This window comes from Marmota monax, unplaced genomic scaffold, assembly GCF_021218885.2.
Source record: "Marmota monax isolate L192 unplaced genomic scaffold, Marmota_monax_Labrador192_F-V1.1 WCK01_AAM20220418_F8-fsc00035, whole genome shotgun sequence".
Taxonomy (NCBI): domain Eukaryota; kingdom Metazoa; phylum Chordata; class Mammalia; order Rodentia; family Sciuridae; genus Marmota; species Marmota monax.
Genome location: NW_026691961.1, coordinates 7,509,874 through 7,532,145, shown reverse-complemented (window position 1 = coordinate 7,532,145; position 22,272 = coordinate 7,509,874). Strand labels below are relative to the sequence as shown.

General features: G+C 40.7%; 1 protein-coding gene across 5 annotated transcripts in view; it reads left to right on the top strand.

Annotated features, from left to right (window-relative positions):
- Luc7l (LUC7 like) overlaps nucleotides 1-22,272 on the top strand; it is a 32,530-nt gene that overhangs the window by 2,281 nt on the left and 7,977 nt on the right. For all 5 annotated transcript variants that reach the window (XM_046440920.2, XM_046440927.2, XM_046440892.2 and 2 more), the window contains 3 exons: nucleotides 5,654-5,752; nucleotides 15,241-15,351; nucleotides 17,848-17,991. In XM_046440920.2, the coding sequence (XP_046296876.1) occupies nucleotides 5,654-5,752; nucleotides 15,241-15,351; nucleotides 17,848-17,991 (354 nt within the window). The remainder of the gene's footprint in view (nucleotides 1-5,653; nucleotides 5,753-15,240; nucleotides 15,352-17,847; nucleotides 17,992-22,272) is intronic.

Sequence of the window (22,272 nt, the reverse complement as noted above, 5' to 3'; positions counted from 1 at the left end):
ATGTTATGGAACATATTTCAGTGGTGTGAAATTCTGTTTGTAAGAATTTATCAAGTTTTTGTAAAATCATTCACAATGAAATACATACAACTAAGTAGTACAAACGTTCTAATGTAGCACAATATGCACTTTATGTCAGCCTGTAGTTCTTTGAAAATTCTGGATGGATTTGTTTGTATGATTACTGGTTGACTATATTCTAGGCTCTTTACCAAGCAAGGTACATTTTCTTCTTATATAGTTTTTTTTTTTTTTTTTTTTTTAACAGTTGGGGATAGCATTAATTTTTTAGTTTTTATTATGTCACTTTTTTGTGAAATCCATACATTATCCAGTGACTGTAGAATCTATTTCAGGTGAGCAAAATGGATGTTAGTTTTGTGGAACACCTTTTTGTGAAATCCATACATTATCCAGTGACTGTAGAATCTATTTCAGGTGAACAAAATGGTTGTTAGTTTTGTGGAATTTACATTTATTCAAAATTAAATACAATTTAAGAAGAATAAGTGGTGGAGGATCATCTATTCATTCACTTAAAGCAAAAGTGTTCTACGAAGGATACCCCTTTTAAGTCTTTACGGCTGCCTTGTGGAATGTAAAAACTGCCCACTTGTGTTCCAGAAAACATTTCTTCATGGTGAATCATGGCTTCTGTTATTACCATGTTGGGAACATATCTGCTGAGGAACTGCTCAGCTATACTACGTCTTCAAGACTGGCATTTCTGGCCGTAGACATGAAATGAACACCAAACTTATGCCTGGGTTACTTGGGACCTGCTTGCAGTCTAACCCAGGGTAGAAAAACATCATACTGTTATTTTCTGTAGCAAATTGTGAGTAATGTGTGCAGATTAGTAATCTCCATTAGTGATGAGCAGTATAGCAGTAGGATACGTTCTTGTGTAGGAATCACAACTTGGAAACATTGACAAATCCATACCAGAAAAAAGCAGTAAAGCAGATGGACATGAACCCTACTGAGGATTTCAGTCATATTTTCATTGGTCAGAGCCCTTTGGCATTGCTCTGGAACACTGGCAAGAAAAATAATTAGAATAAGGGTTTCCCTTAGGTGCTTTTTGTTAGGTTAAAAGTTATTTGCTTAATACTTATTATTAGACCACTGCTGTGTGCCAGGTGCTAGAGATACCAAGCCAGTGGTAAAATCCACACTCTTATTTAGTGGGAAAGAGGGTGGACAGCAAGTAGATAATTAGCTGTTTTAGGCTAGGATGATATGGAAAGGCTTCTGAGGGACATTTGAGCAGAGACCTGAAAGGTGAAAGAACACATGAGTGTGGTTACAGGGATATCATGTTCTGAGTGGAGGCAAGATCAGAGGGAGCGTGTCTGATCTGTTATGAGGGAAGCAGAGCTGTGGAGTTAGGTGAGTGGAAAAAAGTAATGGGCTTGGTGGATCATTGTAGTGCTTGAATTGGGCAAGATAGCTCAACAGAGATGTTTAATTAGAGCAGGCTGAGGAGGAGGAGGAGGAGGAGGAGGAGGAAGAAACCCAGGAAGTATAGATGCACATGAAGACAGTGCTTTGCAAAGGTTAGAGGCTGCTGAAAATAGGGTGAGGATTGGGAATTCTAAAGGAGGTTGTGAGTGTTGAGCTTTGCTATGGGCTTTTTGGAGGTGAGGTATAGTGGAACCAGATCACTCTTCTGTGCAGTTCTTTTTGCAGTACACTGAAGAGGAATGAACATAGTTCTTTAGCAGCAGAGAGAAAGTGTTTGTAATCTTCAGCCTGCTGAGGGCTGCTCCTGGACCAGGTTTTAATGGGGTGGGTCAGGAAGTAATGGAAATAATTATGAGGCCTATGGGAAAATGTAGTGAGTTTGGAAGATGAAAGTAGCAATTGGAGGTAAGGTGGTGTACTAGGTCTTGGTAGAACTTCCATTTTCTGAAGATTCAGGCACCTCTAGTTGCCTTCCTTGTCAACAGTGGATTTTTTTGTTTGTTGTTTGTTTGTTTTTTCCTCATTGGGATTGAACATGGTGGTGCTTTACCATTGAGCTATCTTCCTAGCTGTCTCACTAAATTGCCCAGGCTGGCCTTCAACTTGGGATCTTTCTGTCCCAGCCTCCCAAGTTGCTGGGGTTACAAGGTATGCACCATCACCTGACTTTCTTTTTTGTGGTACTCAACCACTGAACAGATCCCCAACCCTTTTTATTTTACTTTTGAGACTGTTCTTGCTAAGTTGCCCAGGCTGATCTTGAACTTGTGTAATTCTCCTGCCTCAGTACTCACTACTAGTTGGAATGTATACCATTATGTTTGGGTTTCTGTCAGCCATGTTAGACCACCAGAGCATAGAGTGGAAAACATAGGTGTTGGTACTACATCTCATAGTTAAAAATGGTCTGACACATTGGACTTCATAGCCAAATTGGAGTATTTTGGAAGAATTTAATGTGATATATCAATTCAGCTTGGTGTTTCAGCTACTTGTGGAATGGCCAGTGTCTCCTTGCTTCCTGACATAGCTGGAAAGGTATACCAAAAAAGGAAGTCATGGATCCCAATCCTGTACTTGTACTCTGTTTTAGCAGTGACTTTTTTTTTTTTTTTTTTTTTTTTTGTACCAGAGATTGAACTCAAGGGCACTCAACCACTGAGCTACATCCTCAGCCCTGTTTTGTATTTTATTTAGAGAAGGGTCTCACTGAGTTGCTTATTAGCTCCTCGTGGTTGCTGAGGTTGGCTTTGAACTCCTGCCTCAGCCTCATGAGTCGCTGGGATTACAGATGTGCACCACTGCACCCGGCTTTAACAGTGAATTTTGAGAGCCCTCACGTCAATAAATAAAGTGTTGAGCTTTGCTTAAGGTGAGATTTTCTAATGTCAAAACTTGCTTGATAGTTGAGTGTTTAAAATAGAAGCCAGTGTGCACTTAAGACTTTTTGTACTTGAGTTAAAAGATTTTAGTTCTTAACTTCCTTTGGTGATGGTTTTTTCTTTCAACAACAGAGCCTTTGTTAGTTTAAAGCGTTTCTTTCTGATATTCCACTCATTTTTCAGCTGTAAGCACTTAGTTCCATTTGTGGAAATTATGTATCTATCTGTCTATTTATTTTTGGCTGTACTAGGGATTGGCCCTGGGGTACTCTACCACTGAGCTACATCCATCTCCCTCTTTATGTTTGAGACAAGGTCTTGCTAAATTCCTCAGGCTGGCTCAAACTTGCAGTCCTTCTGCTTCAGCCTTCTTAATAGCTGGGATTACAGGCCTGGCCCACCACACCTGGCTGAATAGTAAGTACCCAGGCCAGGTGCAGTGGCACACACCTATAATCTCAGCTATTCAGGAGGCTAACACAAGAAGATCACAAGTTTGAGGCCAACCTTGACAATTTAGCAAATCCTGTCTCAAAAAAAAAAAAAAAAAAGAACTGGGTGTGTAACTCAGTGATAAAGTGCCCTTGGGTTTAATCTCTAGTATCAAAAAAAAAAAAAAAATAATGGTACTTAGAAAAGCTTATGAAGCAGAAATTATCAGGTTTACAGGGTCAGTGATCTTACTTGAAACTTTGGCTTTTAGAACCACTGTTTACCCTTCTTCTAGACCCCCTATATAATCAGCATAACGTGAGCTACATCTGACTTCAGAATAAAAATAATGGAGAAAAGTCACAAAATGAAGATAAATTCCACTACTTGTTTGCCCAACCCCATTCTGGCTCTGTTGCTGGTAAAATGGAATGGTATTTTGTTACTAAGCCTGGCATACATTTTCTACAAGATTAGGCCTGTCCTTTAATTTGCATAGGATGTGAGGATTTTATAATCCAGGAACTTTAAAAAATAGTTTTGATCACAGTTACAGGTTTTTTTTTTTTTTTTTAATATTTTTAGTTATCGGTGGATCTTTATTTTTTACTTATTTGTATGTGGTGCTGAGAATTGAACCCAATGCCTGACACATGCTAGGGAAGCGCTGTATCACTAAGCCACAATTCCAGCCCCATAGTTATAGTTTGAGCTTAAAGGAGTTACTGGAGTTCAATGTTATTTTTTTTTTTTTTTTACTAATTATGTAGACATGTGCTTTTTTTCTGATCAGGTAAATTTTTGTTAATTTAATACCATCTGTGTTATCCAAATGGCCAGAGTGGAGGTGCCTACACAGAGTTGTGGTCTTAGGGTTTAGATAAAAAGCATTCGTTGTTACCTATTTAGTCTACATCTGGTTAGAACGCATAGTAGTACATCAAGCTAATCTTACAACACAGATCATTTTGTTTTAGTAAGAGGGCTTATTATTTCTCAAGTTTGGCAACTGAGTGATCCAGTTATGTGTCTAGGGTCATTTACCAGGTTAGAAGAATTTTGGGATGATTCTTTGGACTCTGAATCAGCCCTTTCTGCTTTAATTATATCAAGAGCCACACAAAGCCTCTTGTTAGGTTGTGTTGTAATTGCCAGAACTCAATTTCTGATTCATCTTTCCTTTTTGCTTTCTTGTTTCTTCATCTTAAGCATAGAGCATCTTTTTTCCTTTTTATTTATTTATTTTTTGATTTCATTTTCTTCATAATAGGGATCAAATTCATAACCTTGTACATGCTAAGCATCCGTTTCACCTCTAAGCTGCATCCCCAGCCCTGTTTTTAAATTTTGAGACAATATCTCTTTTGTCCATATTGGCCTGGAACTTGGGATTCTCCACGCTCAGCCTCTTTTTTTTTTTAATAGAGTTTTTTAAAAAAAAATTTTTTTTAGTTGTAGTTGGACAGAACTTATTTTTATGTGGTGCTGAGGATCGAACCCAGGGCCTCACACATGCAAGGGAGGCACTCTACCACTGAGCTACAGCCCCAGCCCCACGCTCAGCCTCCTTGCATGGTCTGCCTTCTCTCAGCCAACATGGAATAGTTTGAGTAGCCAAGATCACAAGGAGGAATTCTAGAAAGCTGTTACGATGATACTGTGTTCTGGCCCTTGCCAGTTGCACCACTTAAAACATTCATTACTGAATGCTTCACCTGCAGCAGAAATAAGACTGGTGGTGCCAGGAATGGTGGCACACCTCTGTATTCCCAAGACCCTCAAAGTAAAGTAAAAAAGGGCTGGGAACGTAGTTCAGTGGTAGAGCACTTGGCTAACATGTGCAAGGACGTGTGTTCAATGCCAGTACTGCAAATAAAGAGTAAGTGCATAAAGGTGGTGAGAGCTAATATGATAGGTTTTCTTGATTGCAGTTCACTTATCTGAATTAGAGATGCACCTTTACACTGTTGTGCTTCATTTCCAGGTATCTCGTAATCATGGTGGTAAAAGAAACTTCTCAGCCGTATTTGATTTCTTAATTTTCTTGTCAAGTTTTAGTACTCAAAAAAATATAGTTTATCTTATCTGTTGAAATACCAAGTCATAGTTGGGCACAGTGGTGCATGCCTCTAATGCTGAGATAGGAATATTGTAAGTTCAAAGCCAGCCTCCGCAACTTATCAAGGTTCTAAGCAATTTAGTGAGACCCTATCTCTGAATAAAATATAAAAAGGGCTGGGGATGTTGCTCCATGGTTAAGCACTCCTGGGTTCAATCTCTGATTCCAAAACATAAAAAGTAATTCAAGGCCTGTTATATGTTCTGCAACTTTCTGCAAAATATTCATATGTGAATGTTTTGTTTTCCCACAGCGCATGGATTTAGGAGAATGTACCAAGATCCACGACTTGGCCCTCCGAGCAGATTATGAGATTGCAAGTAAAGAAAGAGATCTGTTCTTTGAATTGGATGTAAGTGTTATTTGGTCTTCATCCCTACTATAAAGAACCAAATGTAGAATAAGAATAATGTAGTATTCCTAAATTAGTAAGCAAAATAATGAAATAGGCACTTGTTATCACTTTTCTTTAGCAGAGTACTAGAGTATTATTCTACATCTGTGTATTATCCTTTTTTTTTTTTTTTAATATTTTTATTTATTTTACTTTTCGGCGGACACAACATCTTTGTTTGTATGTGGTGCTGAGGATCGAACCCGGGCTGCAAGCATGCCAGGCGAGTGCATTACCGCTTGAGCCACATCACCAGCCCCCTATTATCTTATTAACTATCCAGGATTTTGTATGTATGATTTTCTTTCAAAAACATTACATATTTTTATGATTCTTGTTTGTTTTGAGCTTTATAAATATGGTTTCAAGCATGCTTATAAACCAACTACTTGGGGGTGGGATTGTGGCTCAGTGTTAGAGCGTTCGCCTAGCACATGCGAGGCCCTGGTTCAATCCACAGCACCAAATAAAAATAAATAAAATAAAGATATTGTGTCCAATTACAGCTAAAAAATAAATATAAAAAAACCCCCAACTACTTGGGAGGCTGAGGCGGGAGGATCCCAAATTGAAGGCCGACTTGGACCAACTTAGCGAGAACCTGTCTCAAAATAAGAAAAGGGCTATAGCTCAGTGGTAGAACAGCCCTGGGTTCAATCCCAGTACTGCAAAAAAAGGTGAGGCGGGCAGTGCTGGAAATGTAACTCTGGTGTGAATGAAGCCCTATCTTGATCTGAATTTTTTTTTCCCCATTCAGCATTACATTTCTGCTTACCTCTGTTGTTGGGCATGGTTTATTTTTTCATTGCTGCTCTAAAAACTGTTTTTATTCATAAACATTTGGATTGATTCTAGATTTCCTATTACAAATAATAATAGGAATTTTTAAAATAGCTTCTTGGTTGCATGTATGGGGATTTAGATAGGGTATATTCCTAGCAGATGATTTTCTTCTTGTTTGTACCCCTAATATCAGTGCATATACCCCTGCCAATACTTAGGTATAATCAGATTGCTAAATTTTTGCGAATAAGCAGTTGTAAAACGGTGACCATTGTCTTGAGACTTAGGGTTTCAGAAACTGATAACTTCTATAGGTTTATAGGTTGAAGTCCTTATTTTAGTAAGGAATCTCTTTGGATCATAGATTTTATTAGCATTTTAATTGAACTAAAATGTCAATGCAGTTTTTAAGTGCTGATGAAATTAATGCTAAAAAAGAAATACATTTATGGAAGAAACTGAGATTACAGAAAATAACTGAAATGTATAATAATTTGGTTTATTATGAAGCTTGTGTTTTCCACCAGTGTGGAATACAAAGGTTGTTCAGTAAACAATGTTGAAAACTCTGGATTATCCATTTGGATAAATAACAGGTTTGATGATGTGATTTCTGTTATCTTAAAATGTTACAAAACCCAGAAAGTGGGGTTGGGGTTGTGGCTCAGTGGTAGAGCGCTCACCTAGCACATGTGAGGCCCTGGGTTCACTCCTCAGCACCACATATAAATAAACAAAACAAACAAATAAATAAATAGAATAAAGATATTGTGTCCAACTACAATTAAAATAATAATAATAATAATATCTCAGAAAGTTAAAAGAGAAAGCTAGGCACCACTGTCTATTTAGAAACTCAAAATACTGACATACCAAAAATTCCCAAACACTCCCAGTGACTGAGGGGGCTCAAGCAGGAGAAGTTCACAGCCAACTCAGCAACTTAATGAGACCCTGTCTCAAAATGAAAAAAGGGGGCGGGCGGGGGTGAGTGGTGGTGGCTGTAATGCAGTGGTAAAGCACCCTTAAGTTCAACCCCCCAGTCCCACGAGAAAATGAATGAATGAATGAATGAATGAAATTCCTTTATGTTGGGACAGATGGTGAGATGTCACTCAAAGGGTACAAACTTTCTGTTATAAGATGAAGGTCGGTAAACTAGAACAAATTATTTTCAGTATGTTTTCTTCATATGTAAAATTTTTTGGATAAGAACAGCATCAGTAGCTCAATTGGACATTTCTTAGAATGGAGAGTTAAGTGGTTCTAATCTGCCTCCAGGCATCCCAGCAGTGGAGTTGCTTTTTGTATAAGTGAGATTGTCAGTTTCATTCTCATGTATAAATAAGTTAATCAGAAAGTCTAGTGATTGCTGTAAAAGTTGTAATTGCAGGAAGCAGAATGCCTCAGGAACCCTGGCTAGGTAGAGTGAATGGCCTGATTCTTGCCCTTGCACTCTGCTGCTACTGTGTTCTGATACCTGGTGTTGGCACAACATTCCCAGCCTTCCCTATGGCCCGTGGAGGAACATGATCTGAGTCCCAGGCTTAGTACCAGCAGCTCCCTCATGTCCAGGTTGACAGGTTGATTTGTTGAACCATTGTTTTGTGGTCATTGCTTCTGGGAAAAGGACACAGGTGTAATTCTCATGTTATCAAGTTATGGGCTGTCAGTAATCCATGATTTGTTCAGATTGAGTGTATTTGGGTAGGAGGTACTAGGACCGAACCCAGGGTGCTTTACCATTGAGTTACTCCCCTAGTTCTTCTGATTTTTTTGTGGGGATAGCAAATTGGGGATTGAACTCAGAGGCACTCGACCACTGAGCCATGTCCCCAGCCCTATTTTGTATTTTATTTAGGGTCTGAGTTGCTTAGCACCTTGCTTTTGCTGAGGCTGGCTTTGAAATTGCAATTCTCCTGCCTTCTGAGCCACTGGGATTACATGGTATGCACCACTGTCACTGTGCCCAGACTTTTTTTTTTTTTTTCTTTCTTTTAGTGAAGTTGGACAAAATACCTTTATTTTATTTATTTTTATGTGGTACACGTGTTAGATGAGTGCTCTACCACTGAGCTACAATCTCCACTCTCCACTTCTGATTTTTGAGATAGAATTTTGCTAAGTTGTAGAATATGGCCTTGAATTTAGGATCCTCCGCTTTAGTCTCCCAAATAGCTGGGATTATAGGCATGTGCCCCCATACCTAGCTAATTTAGATTTTTCTAAAGAAGTTTGAAGCCATATGGGACATATTTGTGTAGCTTGTCAGATATTTGAGTATTATTTTTTCCATTATTGAAATAATTCTGTGAGATACACATTGATCTGCAGTGTATCTGAAAGTGTTGAATTTCTTTCTGCCATAATTCATGAAAGCAGCATGGTACAACCCTTGGGAAGGAATCAGATTCAGTTCTGTGGGTCACTCATGTATAGGATCCGTTTTTATCAGTCATAATAAACAGATAATTGACACCAAAATGGTGACATTTACTAATGAACAAATATATTAAATGCAACCATCATTTTGATTTGTGTGTTTAAACATTTTTTTTTGTTAGGAATCAGGATGTAGCTGAGCATTAGAGTGCTTGGTTAGTGTGTTCAAGGCCCTGGGTTTAGTCCCCAGGACAACCAAGAAATACACTATTTTTTAAAAAATATTTATTCTTAAGTTTTAGGTGAACACAATATCTTTATTTTACATTTACGTGGTGCTGAGGATTGAACCCAGTGCCTCATGCATGCTAGGCGAGCACTCTATCACTGAGCCACAACCCCAGCCCCAAGAAATACACTATTAATGATAAATAAATAAAATAAACCAAGTTGTTGTGGTCAGATCAACAAGAACGCTTTTACACTGACGCTACTGTTAAGACTCCTGTTCCTTTTGGTGGGGGCGGGAGGGTGTAAACTGGAAATTGAACCCTGCAGTGCTCTTACTACTGAGCTACATCCCCAGCCTGCTCCTTTTTGTGTGTGTGTGTGTGTGTGTGTGTGTCACTGAGGATTGAACCCATGGCCTTGTGCATGTGAGGCAAGCACTCTACCAATTGATCTAAATCTCCAATCTCCCTATCCCTTTTAAATATTTTTTTAGTTGTAGATGGACATGATATCTTTATTTTTATGTGGTGCTGAGGATTGAACCTTGTGGCTCATATATGTGAGGCAAGTGTTCTACCAGTGAGCTACAAACCCAGCCCCCAGCTCTTTTTATTTCTGATTTTGAGACAGGGTCTCACCAAGTTGGTTAGGGCCTCACTAAGTTGCTGAGGTTGTCTTTGAACTTGCGATCTTCTGCCTCAGCCTCTTGGGCTATTGGGATTACAGGCCTATACCACATGCCAGGCTTAAAGTTTAATTTTTTTTTTATTTTATTTTTTTTTTTAAAGAGAGATTGAGAGAGAGAGAGATTTATTTTTTAGTTTTCGGCGGACACAACATCTTTGTTTGTATGTGGTGCTGAGGATTGAACCCGGGCCGCACGCCTGCCAGGCGAGCGCGCTACCGCTTGAGCCACATCCCCAGCCCCTTAAAGTTTTATTTTTGAGACAAGGTTTTACTGTATTGTCCAGGCTGGCCTAGAGCTTCTGTGTCCAGTGATTCTCCTGACTCAGCTTCCAGAGTAGCTGTTACTACAGGTGTGTTGCATTGTATCAGGCTATAGTGCTGAGTCTTGGTACATTGGTTAAAAAGATTCTGTCCTATAGAAGGCTTTATTATTGAGGTTTATTTTTTTATTTTTATTTTTTTTTGTGGTGCTGGAGATTGAACCCAGGGCCTTGTGCATGCAAGGCAAACACTCTGCCAACTGAGCTATATCCCCAGCCTGAGGTTTATTATACATGGTTTAAATGGCATTTGACGTTTAATATGATATTGTATATAATTTAGAGGTCTTGCCAATCCTTTATATAAATTTAAAATATTAAATAGATGAGTCATCTCTAATTGTTCATCAGGTATGCTTGCTATGGAAGAAAACCCATAAAATATTTATTGGATCATTTTGAATCATTGAAGTAGTCAAGAAAACTAAAATATACAGGAGGGATTAACGTACTTATGTTAAAACCAGCTTTATTACACAGCTTTAGATCATAGAAAATAGATGTGATATGAAAAGAATAACTTGAAAAACTGGTGGTTGGACCAGAAATTGTATGCTTAAGTATGAAAATTTAATGCAGTTTTAAAGGATACACATTACACTCTTATAATTTCTTGGAAAAGGGAAGGGGAAAGAATTATTTTTGGGGGGGTGGGTGGGTACTGAGGATTGAACCCAGAGGCACTTTTATCACTAAGCCACATCCCCAGCCATTTTTATTTTTTATTTTGAGACAGGGTCTCTGTCTCAAATGCTTAGGGCATTACTGAGTTGCTGAGGCTTGCCTAGAACCTGTGAGCCTTCTGCCTCAGCTTCCCAAGGTGTTGGGATTACTGAAGAATTATGTTTTCTACATCAGATAAAGCTATTAGATTTATTAGGTTGCTAATATAGTCAGCTTAAGTTTATCAGATTGCTAATATAGTAGGCAAAAGCAAAAAAAATTTAAAAGTTTCTACCTTGTAATTTATTTCTGCAAATCTGTGCTAAGAATGTGATTAGAAGCTGGGTGCTACCAGTGCTTGCCTCTGTTTCTAGCAGCTTGGAAGCTCACAGGAGGATCACACGTTTGAGGGCAGGCTTGTCTTAGAAATTTTATCCCCAATCCCCATCCCTGCTTAAAAAAAAAAAAATCCATTGGATATATACACAGATTGGCGCATAATACATGCAGAATTTGTGGCAGGGTTATTTGTAAGATTTAAAAATTGGATGCCACAAATAAAGTTTGTTATCAGTAGCAAAAAAACCAAAAGCTTTTTTTTTTGTTTTTGTATGTTCTCAGTGACCATGTATTGCTTATTCAGAGAATTCATAGTTGAGCTTTAAAAATACGGAGGTTGGAGCTGGGATTGTGGCTCAGTGGTAAAGCCTTGCCTAGCATGTGTGAGGCTCACTGGGTTTGATTCTCGGCACCATACACAAATAAATAAATAAGGTTGGCCAGGTATGGTGGCTGTGGCACATGCCAGTGATTCCAGTGACTGGAGGCTGAGGCAGGAGGATTGTGAGTTTGAGGCCAGCCTCAGGAACTTAGTGAGGCCATGCCTCAAGATGAAAAAATAAAAAGGTTGGTGATGTGGCTCAGTTTATAAAAGCACCTTTGGGTTCAGGGTCTAGTACCAAAAAAAAAAAAAAAAGGCGAGGCAATAAGCATTTACTGGCCTTTCTCTGCCTGTCATGCACCCTGCAGGCAGCTGGAAGCAACAGATGAGGGTTTGTGGGTGGTGGTGTTGTTTGTTGCATTGCTGGTGTATAACCCAGGGCCTCTTGCCTGCTAGTTAAGTGCTAAGCTGTACCCCAGCTTTTTATTTTTATTTTGGCACAGGGTCTCACCAAGTTTCCCATTGGCCTTGAGCTTCTGATGGCCTGCCCCAGTCTCCAGAGGAGCTGGGTTAGTTGTGTGCTGTGACACCAACTTCAGAGTAGATTAATTCTTGTGTATGTCTGTGTGTGTGGGTGGGTGGGGTGCTTTGGGGGATGTGCCCCAGGGCGCTGTACTGTATCCCCAGCGCTTAATTTTGAGACAGAACCCTAGTACGTTGCCCAGGGTGGCCTCTAATTTGTAATCCTTTGCCTCGGCCCCTGTCACTGGGATTACAGTTGTGGCCATCATACTTGGCTTCCCACAGGTTAATTCTTTTTCTTTCTTTCTTTTTTTTTTTTTTTTTTTTTTTGCTGTGGTGCTGGGGATTGAACCCTCGGCCTTGTGCATCTGAGGCAAGCACTCTACCAACTGAGCTATATCCCCAGCTTTCACAAGTTAATTCTCTTTTTTGTTGTTGTTGTTAAAATTTTTTTAGTTGTAGATGGACACAATTTCTTTCTTTCTCTTTTTTCTTTATTTCTTCCTTTCTTTCTTTCTATCTCTTTCTCTCTTTCTCTCTCTCTCTCTTTCTTTTTTTCATTGAGGATTGAACCCAGGGTCCCACACCTGCGAGACAAGTGCTCTACCATTGAGCTACAGCCCTAGCTCTCACAGGTTAATTAATTAATTCTTTCTCTCTCTCTCTCTCTCTCTCTCTTTCTTAAGTATTTATTTAGTTGTAGATAAATACACAGTATCTATTTTTATGTGGTGCTGAGGATCGAACCCAGTGCCTCACGTATGCAAGGCAAGAGCTTTACCACTGAGCTATAGCCCCAGCCCTCACAGGTTAATTCTTAAATGCCACAGACTGATCGTGTTTGGTCAACTTTTTAACAAACTGTTTCAGAGTAGTTGCTGGAAGCCCATATTTCCTGTTCAAGGATTCTGTCAGTAATCTGAGGCTTTGCTGGCAAGAAAAAAAAAGGAGGAGGATGTCCTATTCATGGAACTTTGGTAGAGTGGTGGCATAGGCAGACTCTTTTAGACACTGCATACAAGTCCTTTTTGCTATAAATTTTTTAAAAGAGGTTAAAGGTATGATTAAGTAGATATATTTCTACCAAAAGGACTAAAAATATGAATTTATCAGTAGTTTATTTATTTATTTATTTTTAAAGGGAGAGAGATAATTTTTTTTTTAGAGAGAATTTTTTTTAATATTTATTTATTTTTTAGTTGTCGGCAGACACAACATCTTTGTATGTGGTGCTGAGGATCGAACCCGGGCCGCACGCATGCCAGGCGAGCGCGCTACCGCTTGAGCCACATCCCCAGCCCAGTAGTTTATATTTACTGTTCTGAGGCCTTGAGTTTATGGGCCCCACTCTTGGGAAGAAGAGGTGTGCCAGGTACTTTTAAGAATTCCTGTTTCATGACACTAACCTCTAAGATGGGCACTAAGGAAAGCCACATTTTAAAGAACATGCTGGGTTAGAAGACTTCTCTGGGGTCTGCTTTTTCTATGCTGTTTTTACCACTTATTTGTTAGGTTTTCAAACATCCAAAGCCATAATCAGTTTGGGTTCTGCTGGTGGTATAAGTAATTGCTTTGCTCAGTGAAGGCACTGGCAGAATTGTCAGGTCTCCATCCTCCATTCCCCCTACGCCCCATAGAACCCTGGGTCTGTCAGGTGCACAGTGCTGTCATTGAGTGGACAGTAGGGGCACTTCCTAGGCAAGCCTTGGGCATCTTAGGTTCTTATTGGCAGCTTTGATCCCAGGTGAGTGCAGGTGACCAGTTCTTCATCTTCCTGGGAATTAGCATGCAACTGTGTTGGCACACACAAAGACTAAATCATTTAATTTCCTCATGGTTTGACTTGAACACAATGTTTATACTACCAGTAACAGGAACTATGATTTTTCTCAGTTACGGAGTTGGAACTGGAGTCAGACATAGTGAGTGGGGGATGATTTGCCCTTTTCAGTCCCTGGGAGACTTGGCAGCCTCCTGGAGCCTCATTCCTGTTTGTGATAATTTGGAGAAATGTTAGAGACTCCTTTCTAGTGTCCCTCTGGTCATGAAGTAACACTGATCTCTGGAGCACCTTCTGATAACCACCCTGCTGTCCGCCTTTGGAGGAGGAATCCAGATCATAACTTCTTAACCTGTTGTTCTTTCAGCTGCTTTCTCATCTCCAACCCACCTTTTCCTTTCTGTTTTGGTAATTTGTTACTTTGTATAAATCTGTCATCACCACTAAATGTTCTTTTTTTTTTTTTTTTCACTTAGATCTTTTTTTTTTTTTTTTAAGAGAGAGAGAGAGAGAGCTTTAATATTTATTTTTCTCGGCGAACACAACATCTTTGTTTGTATGTGGTGCTGAGGATCAAACCCGGGCCGCACGCATGCCAGGCGAGCGCACTACTGCTTGAGCCACATCCCCAGCCCTACTAAATGTTCTTGATTGAACATACTGAACATGATGCCATCATTAGCTAGCTGACTAATGAAGGAGATATTTCTCTTTCATTGCTAGTATAGACTGATGGTTGGAAGTTGATGTCCTGTTTGTGTTTACCTGTAGTTATGTTGGCCTTTTCCAGGCTGAAACAAATTAACCTTAGTGCCTATGACAGCTTATTCATTCTTCATGTTTCACACCAATGCTTTTCAGAGTAAGCAGATTTTGTAGAATTTCTTTTCCTTCTTTGTGAACTGGTATTCCTTCTGTAGATAGTAGGCAATAACTAAATTTATTCACAACTCTCAGTAATATCTTTATTTATTTATTGGATTGAATCTAGGGGTTCTTTACCACTGAGCCACATTCCCTGCCCTTTTTTTATTTTTGAGACAGAGTCTTGCTGAATGCTGAGGCTGGCTTTGAACTCAATCCTTCTGCCTCAGCTTCTCTAGACGCTGGGATTACAGGCGTGTGCCATTGCATCTGGCTTCTATGTAGCCATTTCTATCCCAGAGAGATGTGTTCTTGACAATGTTGTCAAATTTTGAAAATGCACAAGAAAGTCACATGAGAACACCGTGCTTCCTAGCATTCATTTGATTTAACAAAACCTTTGATTTATTGGAATTACAGATTGGTTAGCTATAGCTGAAACTACAGGCTTTCAGAAACTAACTGAATAGTGCATTCCTAGTACACCAAGGGGTGCCTTGAGTTTATGGCATGCATCATCATTGATCATCTTTCTTTGCTTTTCCTGAGCTAGGCAATGGATCACTTGGAGTCCTTTATTGCAGAGTGTGATCGGAGGACTGAGCTTGCCAAGAAACGGTTGGCAGAAACACAAGAGGAGATCAGTGCAGAAGTTTCAGCAAAGGTATACCAGGGGTCCTTGGTACAGATCGCTGTCTTTAATTGAATTACTGGTGGGTGGCGCTGTGCCTCAGCATCAATGAGTGAGTGACTAAGCATGCCCATGCCAGAGGGTCTCACCCCTAGAGCTGCTGCCTTGCCTTTTTTCCTTATCTGTTTCCCCCCTCTATACATAATTTCTTTAACTTTGCTTATTTGTTTGTTTAGGACACTAGGCATTGAGCCCAGGACCTTGCTCACACTGGGCAACACTCTGCCACTGAGCTACACCCGAATGAATCCTTTTTATTATTTATTTTTTTTTTGGTAGTAGACATTGAACCAGATTGCTTAGCCACTGAGCCACATCCCCAGCCCTTTTTAATTTTCTGTTTATTTATTTTTTCTATTTATTTTTTAGGTACAGGTGGACACAATATCTTTGTTTTATTTTTATGTGGTGCTGCGGTCTGAACCCAGTGCCTCACACATGCTAGGCAAGCACTCTGCCTCTGAGCCCCAGCCCCAACCTTTTATTTTTTATTTGAGACAAAATCTCGCTAAATTGCTGAGGCTGAGTTTGAATTTGCAGTCCTTTTGCCTTAGCCTCTGGAGTCATTGGGGTTATAGGCTTGCTCTATGGTGCCTAGCCCCAACCCTCTTTAAATTTCATTTTTGATATAGGACCTTGCCAAGTTGCCCAGACTAACCTCAAACTTATGATCCTCCTGCATTAGCCTCCCAATTTCTGGGACTAACAGGCATGCAACCATCTCACTCAGCTTATTTTTTTTTTTTTTAAACATCTCCATATGAAAGCGGAAACAAGAAAAATTCGAGGAAGATGATCAAACTGTGATCTATCCACATCCACCTGGGGGAAAGGAGGTAGCTCTGTGGGTGACTGACCCCAGTGTTGGAGCAGTTGCTTTCCTCTCCTGTCCCCTCTTCAGTGGAACCAGGTCTCCTTTGTTTTCCTTCTCAGTGCTGAAGAAGCATTTCTTAGAGAATATATATTCGCTAATTGGAACAAAGGTGCTATTTTGTTTCTGAAGGTAAATTTATTTTTTTTAATTATTATTTTTTAGTTGTAGATGAATACAAAACCTTTATTTATTTGTATGTGATACTGAGGATCAAACCCAGTGCCTCATACCTGTGAGGCAAGCGCTTTACCCTTGAGCCACAACCCCAGCCCCCTCTGAAGCTAAATTGTATTGATTAATATTTGCAGCATAAGCTTCTGCACTTAAACCCAGACATTTTATTACCTTCCAGAACTGTGGTAGAAGACATGAAAAGAGACACACCAGAAAATAACCAACATGACAGGATTCTTTGAAATGTTTTGTTTTTGTGGCCCTGGAGATTGAACCAGTAATGAACTACATCCTCAGTCCTATGTTTTTTTTTTTTTAAGTTGTCAATGGATCTTTATTTATTTATATGTCATGCTGAGAATCAAACCCTGTGCCTCATATGTTAGATTAGCACTCTACCACTGAGCCATGACCCCATCCCCAGTCTTTTTTTATTTTGAGACGGGGCCTTGCTAAGTTGCCCAGATTGTCCTGAAACTTAGGACCCTTCTGCCCCAGCCTTCAGAGTACCTAGGTGCCGCAGTCTAGCTGGGCACAAAATAACCGAGCCACCTCACAGCCTTGTAGATTCAAACAGCAACTCTTTATTCCCGAACTGTCACCGGCACTCTACATGCACGTTCTAGGAAAATCCACACCTCCACCGGGCTCTGCATCCCAAAATACTCTCTGAATCCTGGGGGAACTCAAGGAGCGGGAGGCGGCAGGATACGCCCTATTCCCATCAGAGTCCACCTTAAACCTGGAACCACCCTAAACCCAAGGAGCTGGCTCCTGAGGCAGCAGGATACTCCCTAATCCCAGCAGGATACACCCTAAACCTGGACCCACCCTAATCCAGCAGGATCCTCTCCCTGGTCCTTGAGCAGGGTCACCTTTCTCAAACATTCTTGCAGTGTCACTGCAAATGACCTGGGTCCAAGGCAAGCCCATTTCCACAATGGAGAGTCCTCCCTCTAAGCAACATTGGGTAGGCTGAGAAAGAAATTGCCATGCGTCATTCCTACTTGGCTATGGCTCTCAGCACCTAGGGTTATAGGAGTGGCCACGGCGCCTGGCTGTGCCACTGCTTTTGTTGGAACGCCACAAACAGATTAATGCTTCGACTTCGGGTGGTGGCAATAAGGACGCCTAAAATGTACATGTACCTTGGTATAGATCTTGGCCGTTTCATTTATTTATTTTACTCATTGTTTTTTATCTGTCTGTCTGTCTGTCTATCTATCTATCTATCTTTGTGGTACTTGGGATCAAACCCAGGGCCTCGCACGTGCTGGTAAGTGCCATGCCACCGAGCCACTATTCCAGCCCTAAGCTACTCCATTTTTTTCCATTGTTGCCTGAATGCAACAATAATTGTCTCTTTTGCATTCAGAATCTTGATTTTAGGTGTCTGCTTACTTGATTATTTCTCCCCTCAGGCAGAAAAAGTACACGAGTTGAATGAAGAAATAGGAAAACTTCTGGCTAAAGCTGAGCAGCTCGGAGCTGAAGGAAATGTGGACGAATCCCAAAAGATTCTCATGGAAGTGGAGAAAGTTCGTGCAAAGAAAAAAGAAGCTGAGGTCAGTGAGTGAAATGTCTTGGGAAGAGAAATGAAAGTTAATTAGTAAACTTTTATTAGAGTGGTTTTGAGTTCACAGAAAATTTGAGAGGCAGGTGCGGAGATTTCCCCATCTATCCCCTGCATCTCCTACACAGCCTGTCCTCTTGTCAGCTCCCTACCACCAGAAATATATGTTTGTTACCATTGATGGATGACCTACATCATTATCACCCTAAAGTCCGGAGTTTACACTGGGCTTATCCTACAGAGTAGTTTCACTATCCTAGAAATCGTCTTTAATCTACCTGTTTTTTCTGATGAAGATAATGCACCAAAGAAATGTGGTCTTGAGTGTGAGAACAACTTTGGATTGGGGGCAGACTCTAGGGTAGAGTGACTCTGGAGACCCCCTGGCTGAACCCCACAGACTCAGAGCTAATTAATAATGGTAAGGGCAGAGATGGTGTGTAAATGCCCTGGTATAGGTCTGGTTTGGGTTATTATTATGCTTCTGGTTGCAGTTGGAGCCTAACACTGGGTAGATGCCTAGTTATATTAACTAAGTTGTGCCAAGGGTTTGTGGGTTTTGGAGCCATGCCTTCCGAGACCAGTCACTTAAGGGAAGCAGGCAGTAGGGTAACTCAGGCTGGGACCTTCAGAATACTGCATTCAGCCATTCACAAGCAATGGGTGGCATCGAAGTTGGCAGAGCAGGCTGGTTCTGGAAGTGCTGACCCCTGGTTAATCGGTGCCCTCAGTGTCATCCTAGATGACATACTCTTTCTCGGGTTTACTTTTTTTTTTTTTTTTTTTTTTTTGGTGTTACGGGAGTGTTACTGGGTATTGAACTCAGGTACACTGTACTGCTGAGTCATATCCTCAGCCTCTATCTATCTATCTCTCTCTCTCTCTTTCTCTTCCTCCCTCCCTCTCTCTCTCTGTGTGTGTGTATATATATATATATATATATCCGGGCCGCAAGCCTGGCATGCGTGCTACCGCTTGAGCCACATCCCCAGCCCACACCCTTATTCTTGTAATTCTTTTCCATAAAGGATGATGAATAGATATATACCACAAATACAGTGCTTTTGTATATGAATGCTTCCATGGGAGCTGGGGTTGTAGCTCAGTGGTAGAGCACTTGCCTGGCATGTGTGAGGCACTGGGTTTGATTCTCAGCACTGCATTATAAATAAATTAAAAGGTCCATTGACAAGCAATATTAAATAAATAAATAAAAAAGCTCACATGAGGGCTGAATGCCGGTGGCACCCACTCTTACACCACATCACACAGAAGCACTGTGAGTGTGACAGTTTCAATGATGCGGTGACTCACATGCTTTGTGTGTCGTTGGCATGGTGGCATGACTTCCCAAACCTTTACCAGCCTTCCCCTAGTTTGTAGGGTAGTTCGGTTTCTGGGAAATGGAGTGCATATTTAAACTTTGCTAAGAGTTCTATGTTTGGAATGTTGGGCTTCTGTTGCCTCTATCAGTCAGGAGGGAAGCCATGGGTTTCAGTGCATCCTGAGCCCTGCTGACAGGGAACAGATGCTAACTGTTCACCAATGGCTCAGGAAAATTTATACTTTGACTAAATAACTATAGCTTGGTGTTTTTACCCACATGGATGTCAGGTTGCAAAAAAAGAAGCAGTGTGCAGGATTGTGGCTGCCCAAGCCCAGGACTGTGGTATTCTCACCCCTCATTGTGAGAGCTACCCCTAAGAGACAGTACTATTGCAACACCCTGGGGGACAAGATTAGGATGATTAAGGGTGAGGCTGTTGGGTGGACATGTGGGGCCCAGCACTGCACCCTTGGAATTCCTTTTTTTTTTTTTTTTTTAGCATTTTAATTTTTAATTATAGGTTGACATAATACCTTTATTTTATTATTATGTGGTACTGAGGATTGAACCCAGTGCCTCACACATGCTAGGGGAGCACTCTGCCTCTGAACCACAACCCCAGCCCACCCTTCTAAGTTCTAAGGGTAGCAGGCAAGATGTTCAGTAGTCTCAAGGCTGTTTTCCTGCTTTTTGGGTTGTCTTCTGGTAGTTTAGAAACCAAGGGTTTTGCTGTGCACAGTCGCGCACACCTGTGATCCCAGTGACTCAGGAGACCAGGGCAGAAGAATCACAATTTTTAGTCGGGCCTCAGCAATTTAGCAAGGTCTTAAGTGCCAAAGAGAGACTTTTGTCTCAAAATACATAATATAAAGGACTGGGGATGTAGCTTGGTGGTAAAATACTCCTGGGTTCAATCCCCAGTACCAAAAACAAAGGTTATTGTAAATGGAGTCATACTAACAAGTATGGCGGCACATACCTATAAACACCAACAACTTGTGAGAGTGAGGCAGCAGGATCCCAAGTTTGAGGCTAGCCTGGGCACAAAACTAATAAATGGATTCATATAGTATGTAACTGTTTGAAATTGGCTATTTTCACTCAGCATAAGCAGAGTTTAGGATAGCATTTAAATTTTCTCAACTACAGGGGCTAGGATTGTGGCTCAGTGGTAGAGCACTTGCCTAGCACGTGCGAGGCCCTGGGTTCAATCCTCAGCACCACATAAAAATAAATAAATAAAATAAAGATATTGCGTCCAGTACAACTAAAAAATAATAGTAAAAAAAATTTTCTCAACTACAAAAGTGAGCATAGGCCCCTTCTCAGAAGGCTCACCTGAGACCACGAACTCATGACTAGGCTGGGAATCATAGCAAGATCCCATCTCAAAACACCTTAGTAAAGTTTCAGACCTACAAAGGGAACAGAAGGATCAAATAATTATCGTTTTTGCATGAAGTTTTTTTCCTTAATAAAAGATGGGTGGGGGCTGGGGCTGTGTCTTAGAGGCACAGCGCTCCCCTGGCATGCGTGGGGCGCTGGGTTCGATCCTCACCACCACAATAATTTTCCAGCAATTAAAAAAATAAAATAAAATGCCTGGGCTGGGGCTATAGTTCAGTGTCAGAGCACTTGGCTAGCATGTGTGAGGGACTGTGTTCAATCCTTAGCACCACATAAAAAAACAAAGGCATAAAAGATGGCACGTTATAATGAAAACTTAAGTTCCTGCTGTGTCCTCTGTCCTAGTTCCCTCCCTTCTAGATGCAAATACTAGACTACATTTCAGCATGAGTCCTTCAGTTGTCTTTATGCTGTGTTGCTCATATGGCCCATAAATAGTGTGTTCTATGCTGTGCATTTTATTTTATTTAAAAAAATTTTTTTTTAGTTGTTGATGGACTTTATTTATTTTCATGTGGTGCTGAGAATTGAACCCATGGCCTCATACATGCTAGGCAATGCTCTACCACTGAGCCACAACCCCAGCCCTGTGCTGTGCATTTTAAAAGCTATGCTAGCGCTTCAGCAGTGTGTGTGTTATTCTAAAACTCATATTGTTGACTCAGCTTGTTTATGAGTTCTTCCCACATTGACAGTTGATGAGGGACTCTTATGGACAAAGGATGTTTGTTGGCAGTTTTCTAGGTTATTGATGGTTTGTCACCATTTCAAACAGTTATTCAGTGAGGCACCTTGTTCGTATACCTGTCTCCTGGTGCTGATGTTAGAGTTGTAGGACACACTACAAGAGTTCATTGGAAGTGGTACATGTGTGATCCATTTTAAACAGATAGCTTACTACACTGCACTCTGTTAGTTTTGTCAACTCAGACTGTAGCCAGTATTGTGGGAGTGTCTTTTTTTTTTTTAATGTTTTTTGCTAGTTTAGTGTGACTGCCATGTTGTATAATTTTAATCTTTACTTGAAGTGTATTCAGATCTCTTTCTCAAAAAGGACAGATAACTAACATTGTATTTCTTCAGCCAGGTGCATTGGCACTTGCCTTTAATCCCAGCTACTCAGGAGATGGATGCAGGAGAATCAAGGGGTTCAAGACCAGCTTAGGCAACTCTCAAAAAATAAAGGGCTAGGGATGTGGCTCATGGTTCAGTCCCTGGTACCAAGATAGATACATAGATAAAATTTTTTTTAAAAGATTGGGGATGGCTGGACGCAGTGGCACACACACCTGTAATCCCAGTGGCTCTTGAGGCTGAGACAGGAGGATCGTGAGTTCAAAGCCAGCCTCAGCAAAAGCAAGGCACTAAGTAACTCAGTGAGACCCTGTCTCTGAATAAAATACAAAATAGGGCTGGGGATGTGGTTCAGTGGTTGAGTGCCCCTGAGTTCAATCCCTGGTACCAAAAAAAAAAAAAAAGACTGGGGATGTAGCTGAGTGGTAGAGCACCTCTGGGTTCAGTTCCCAGTGCCAAAAAGGA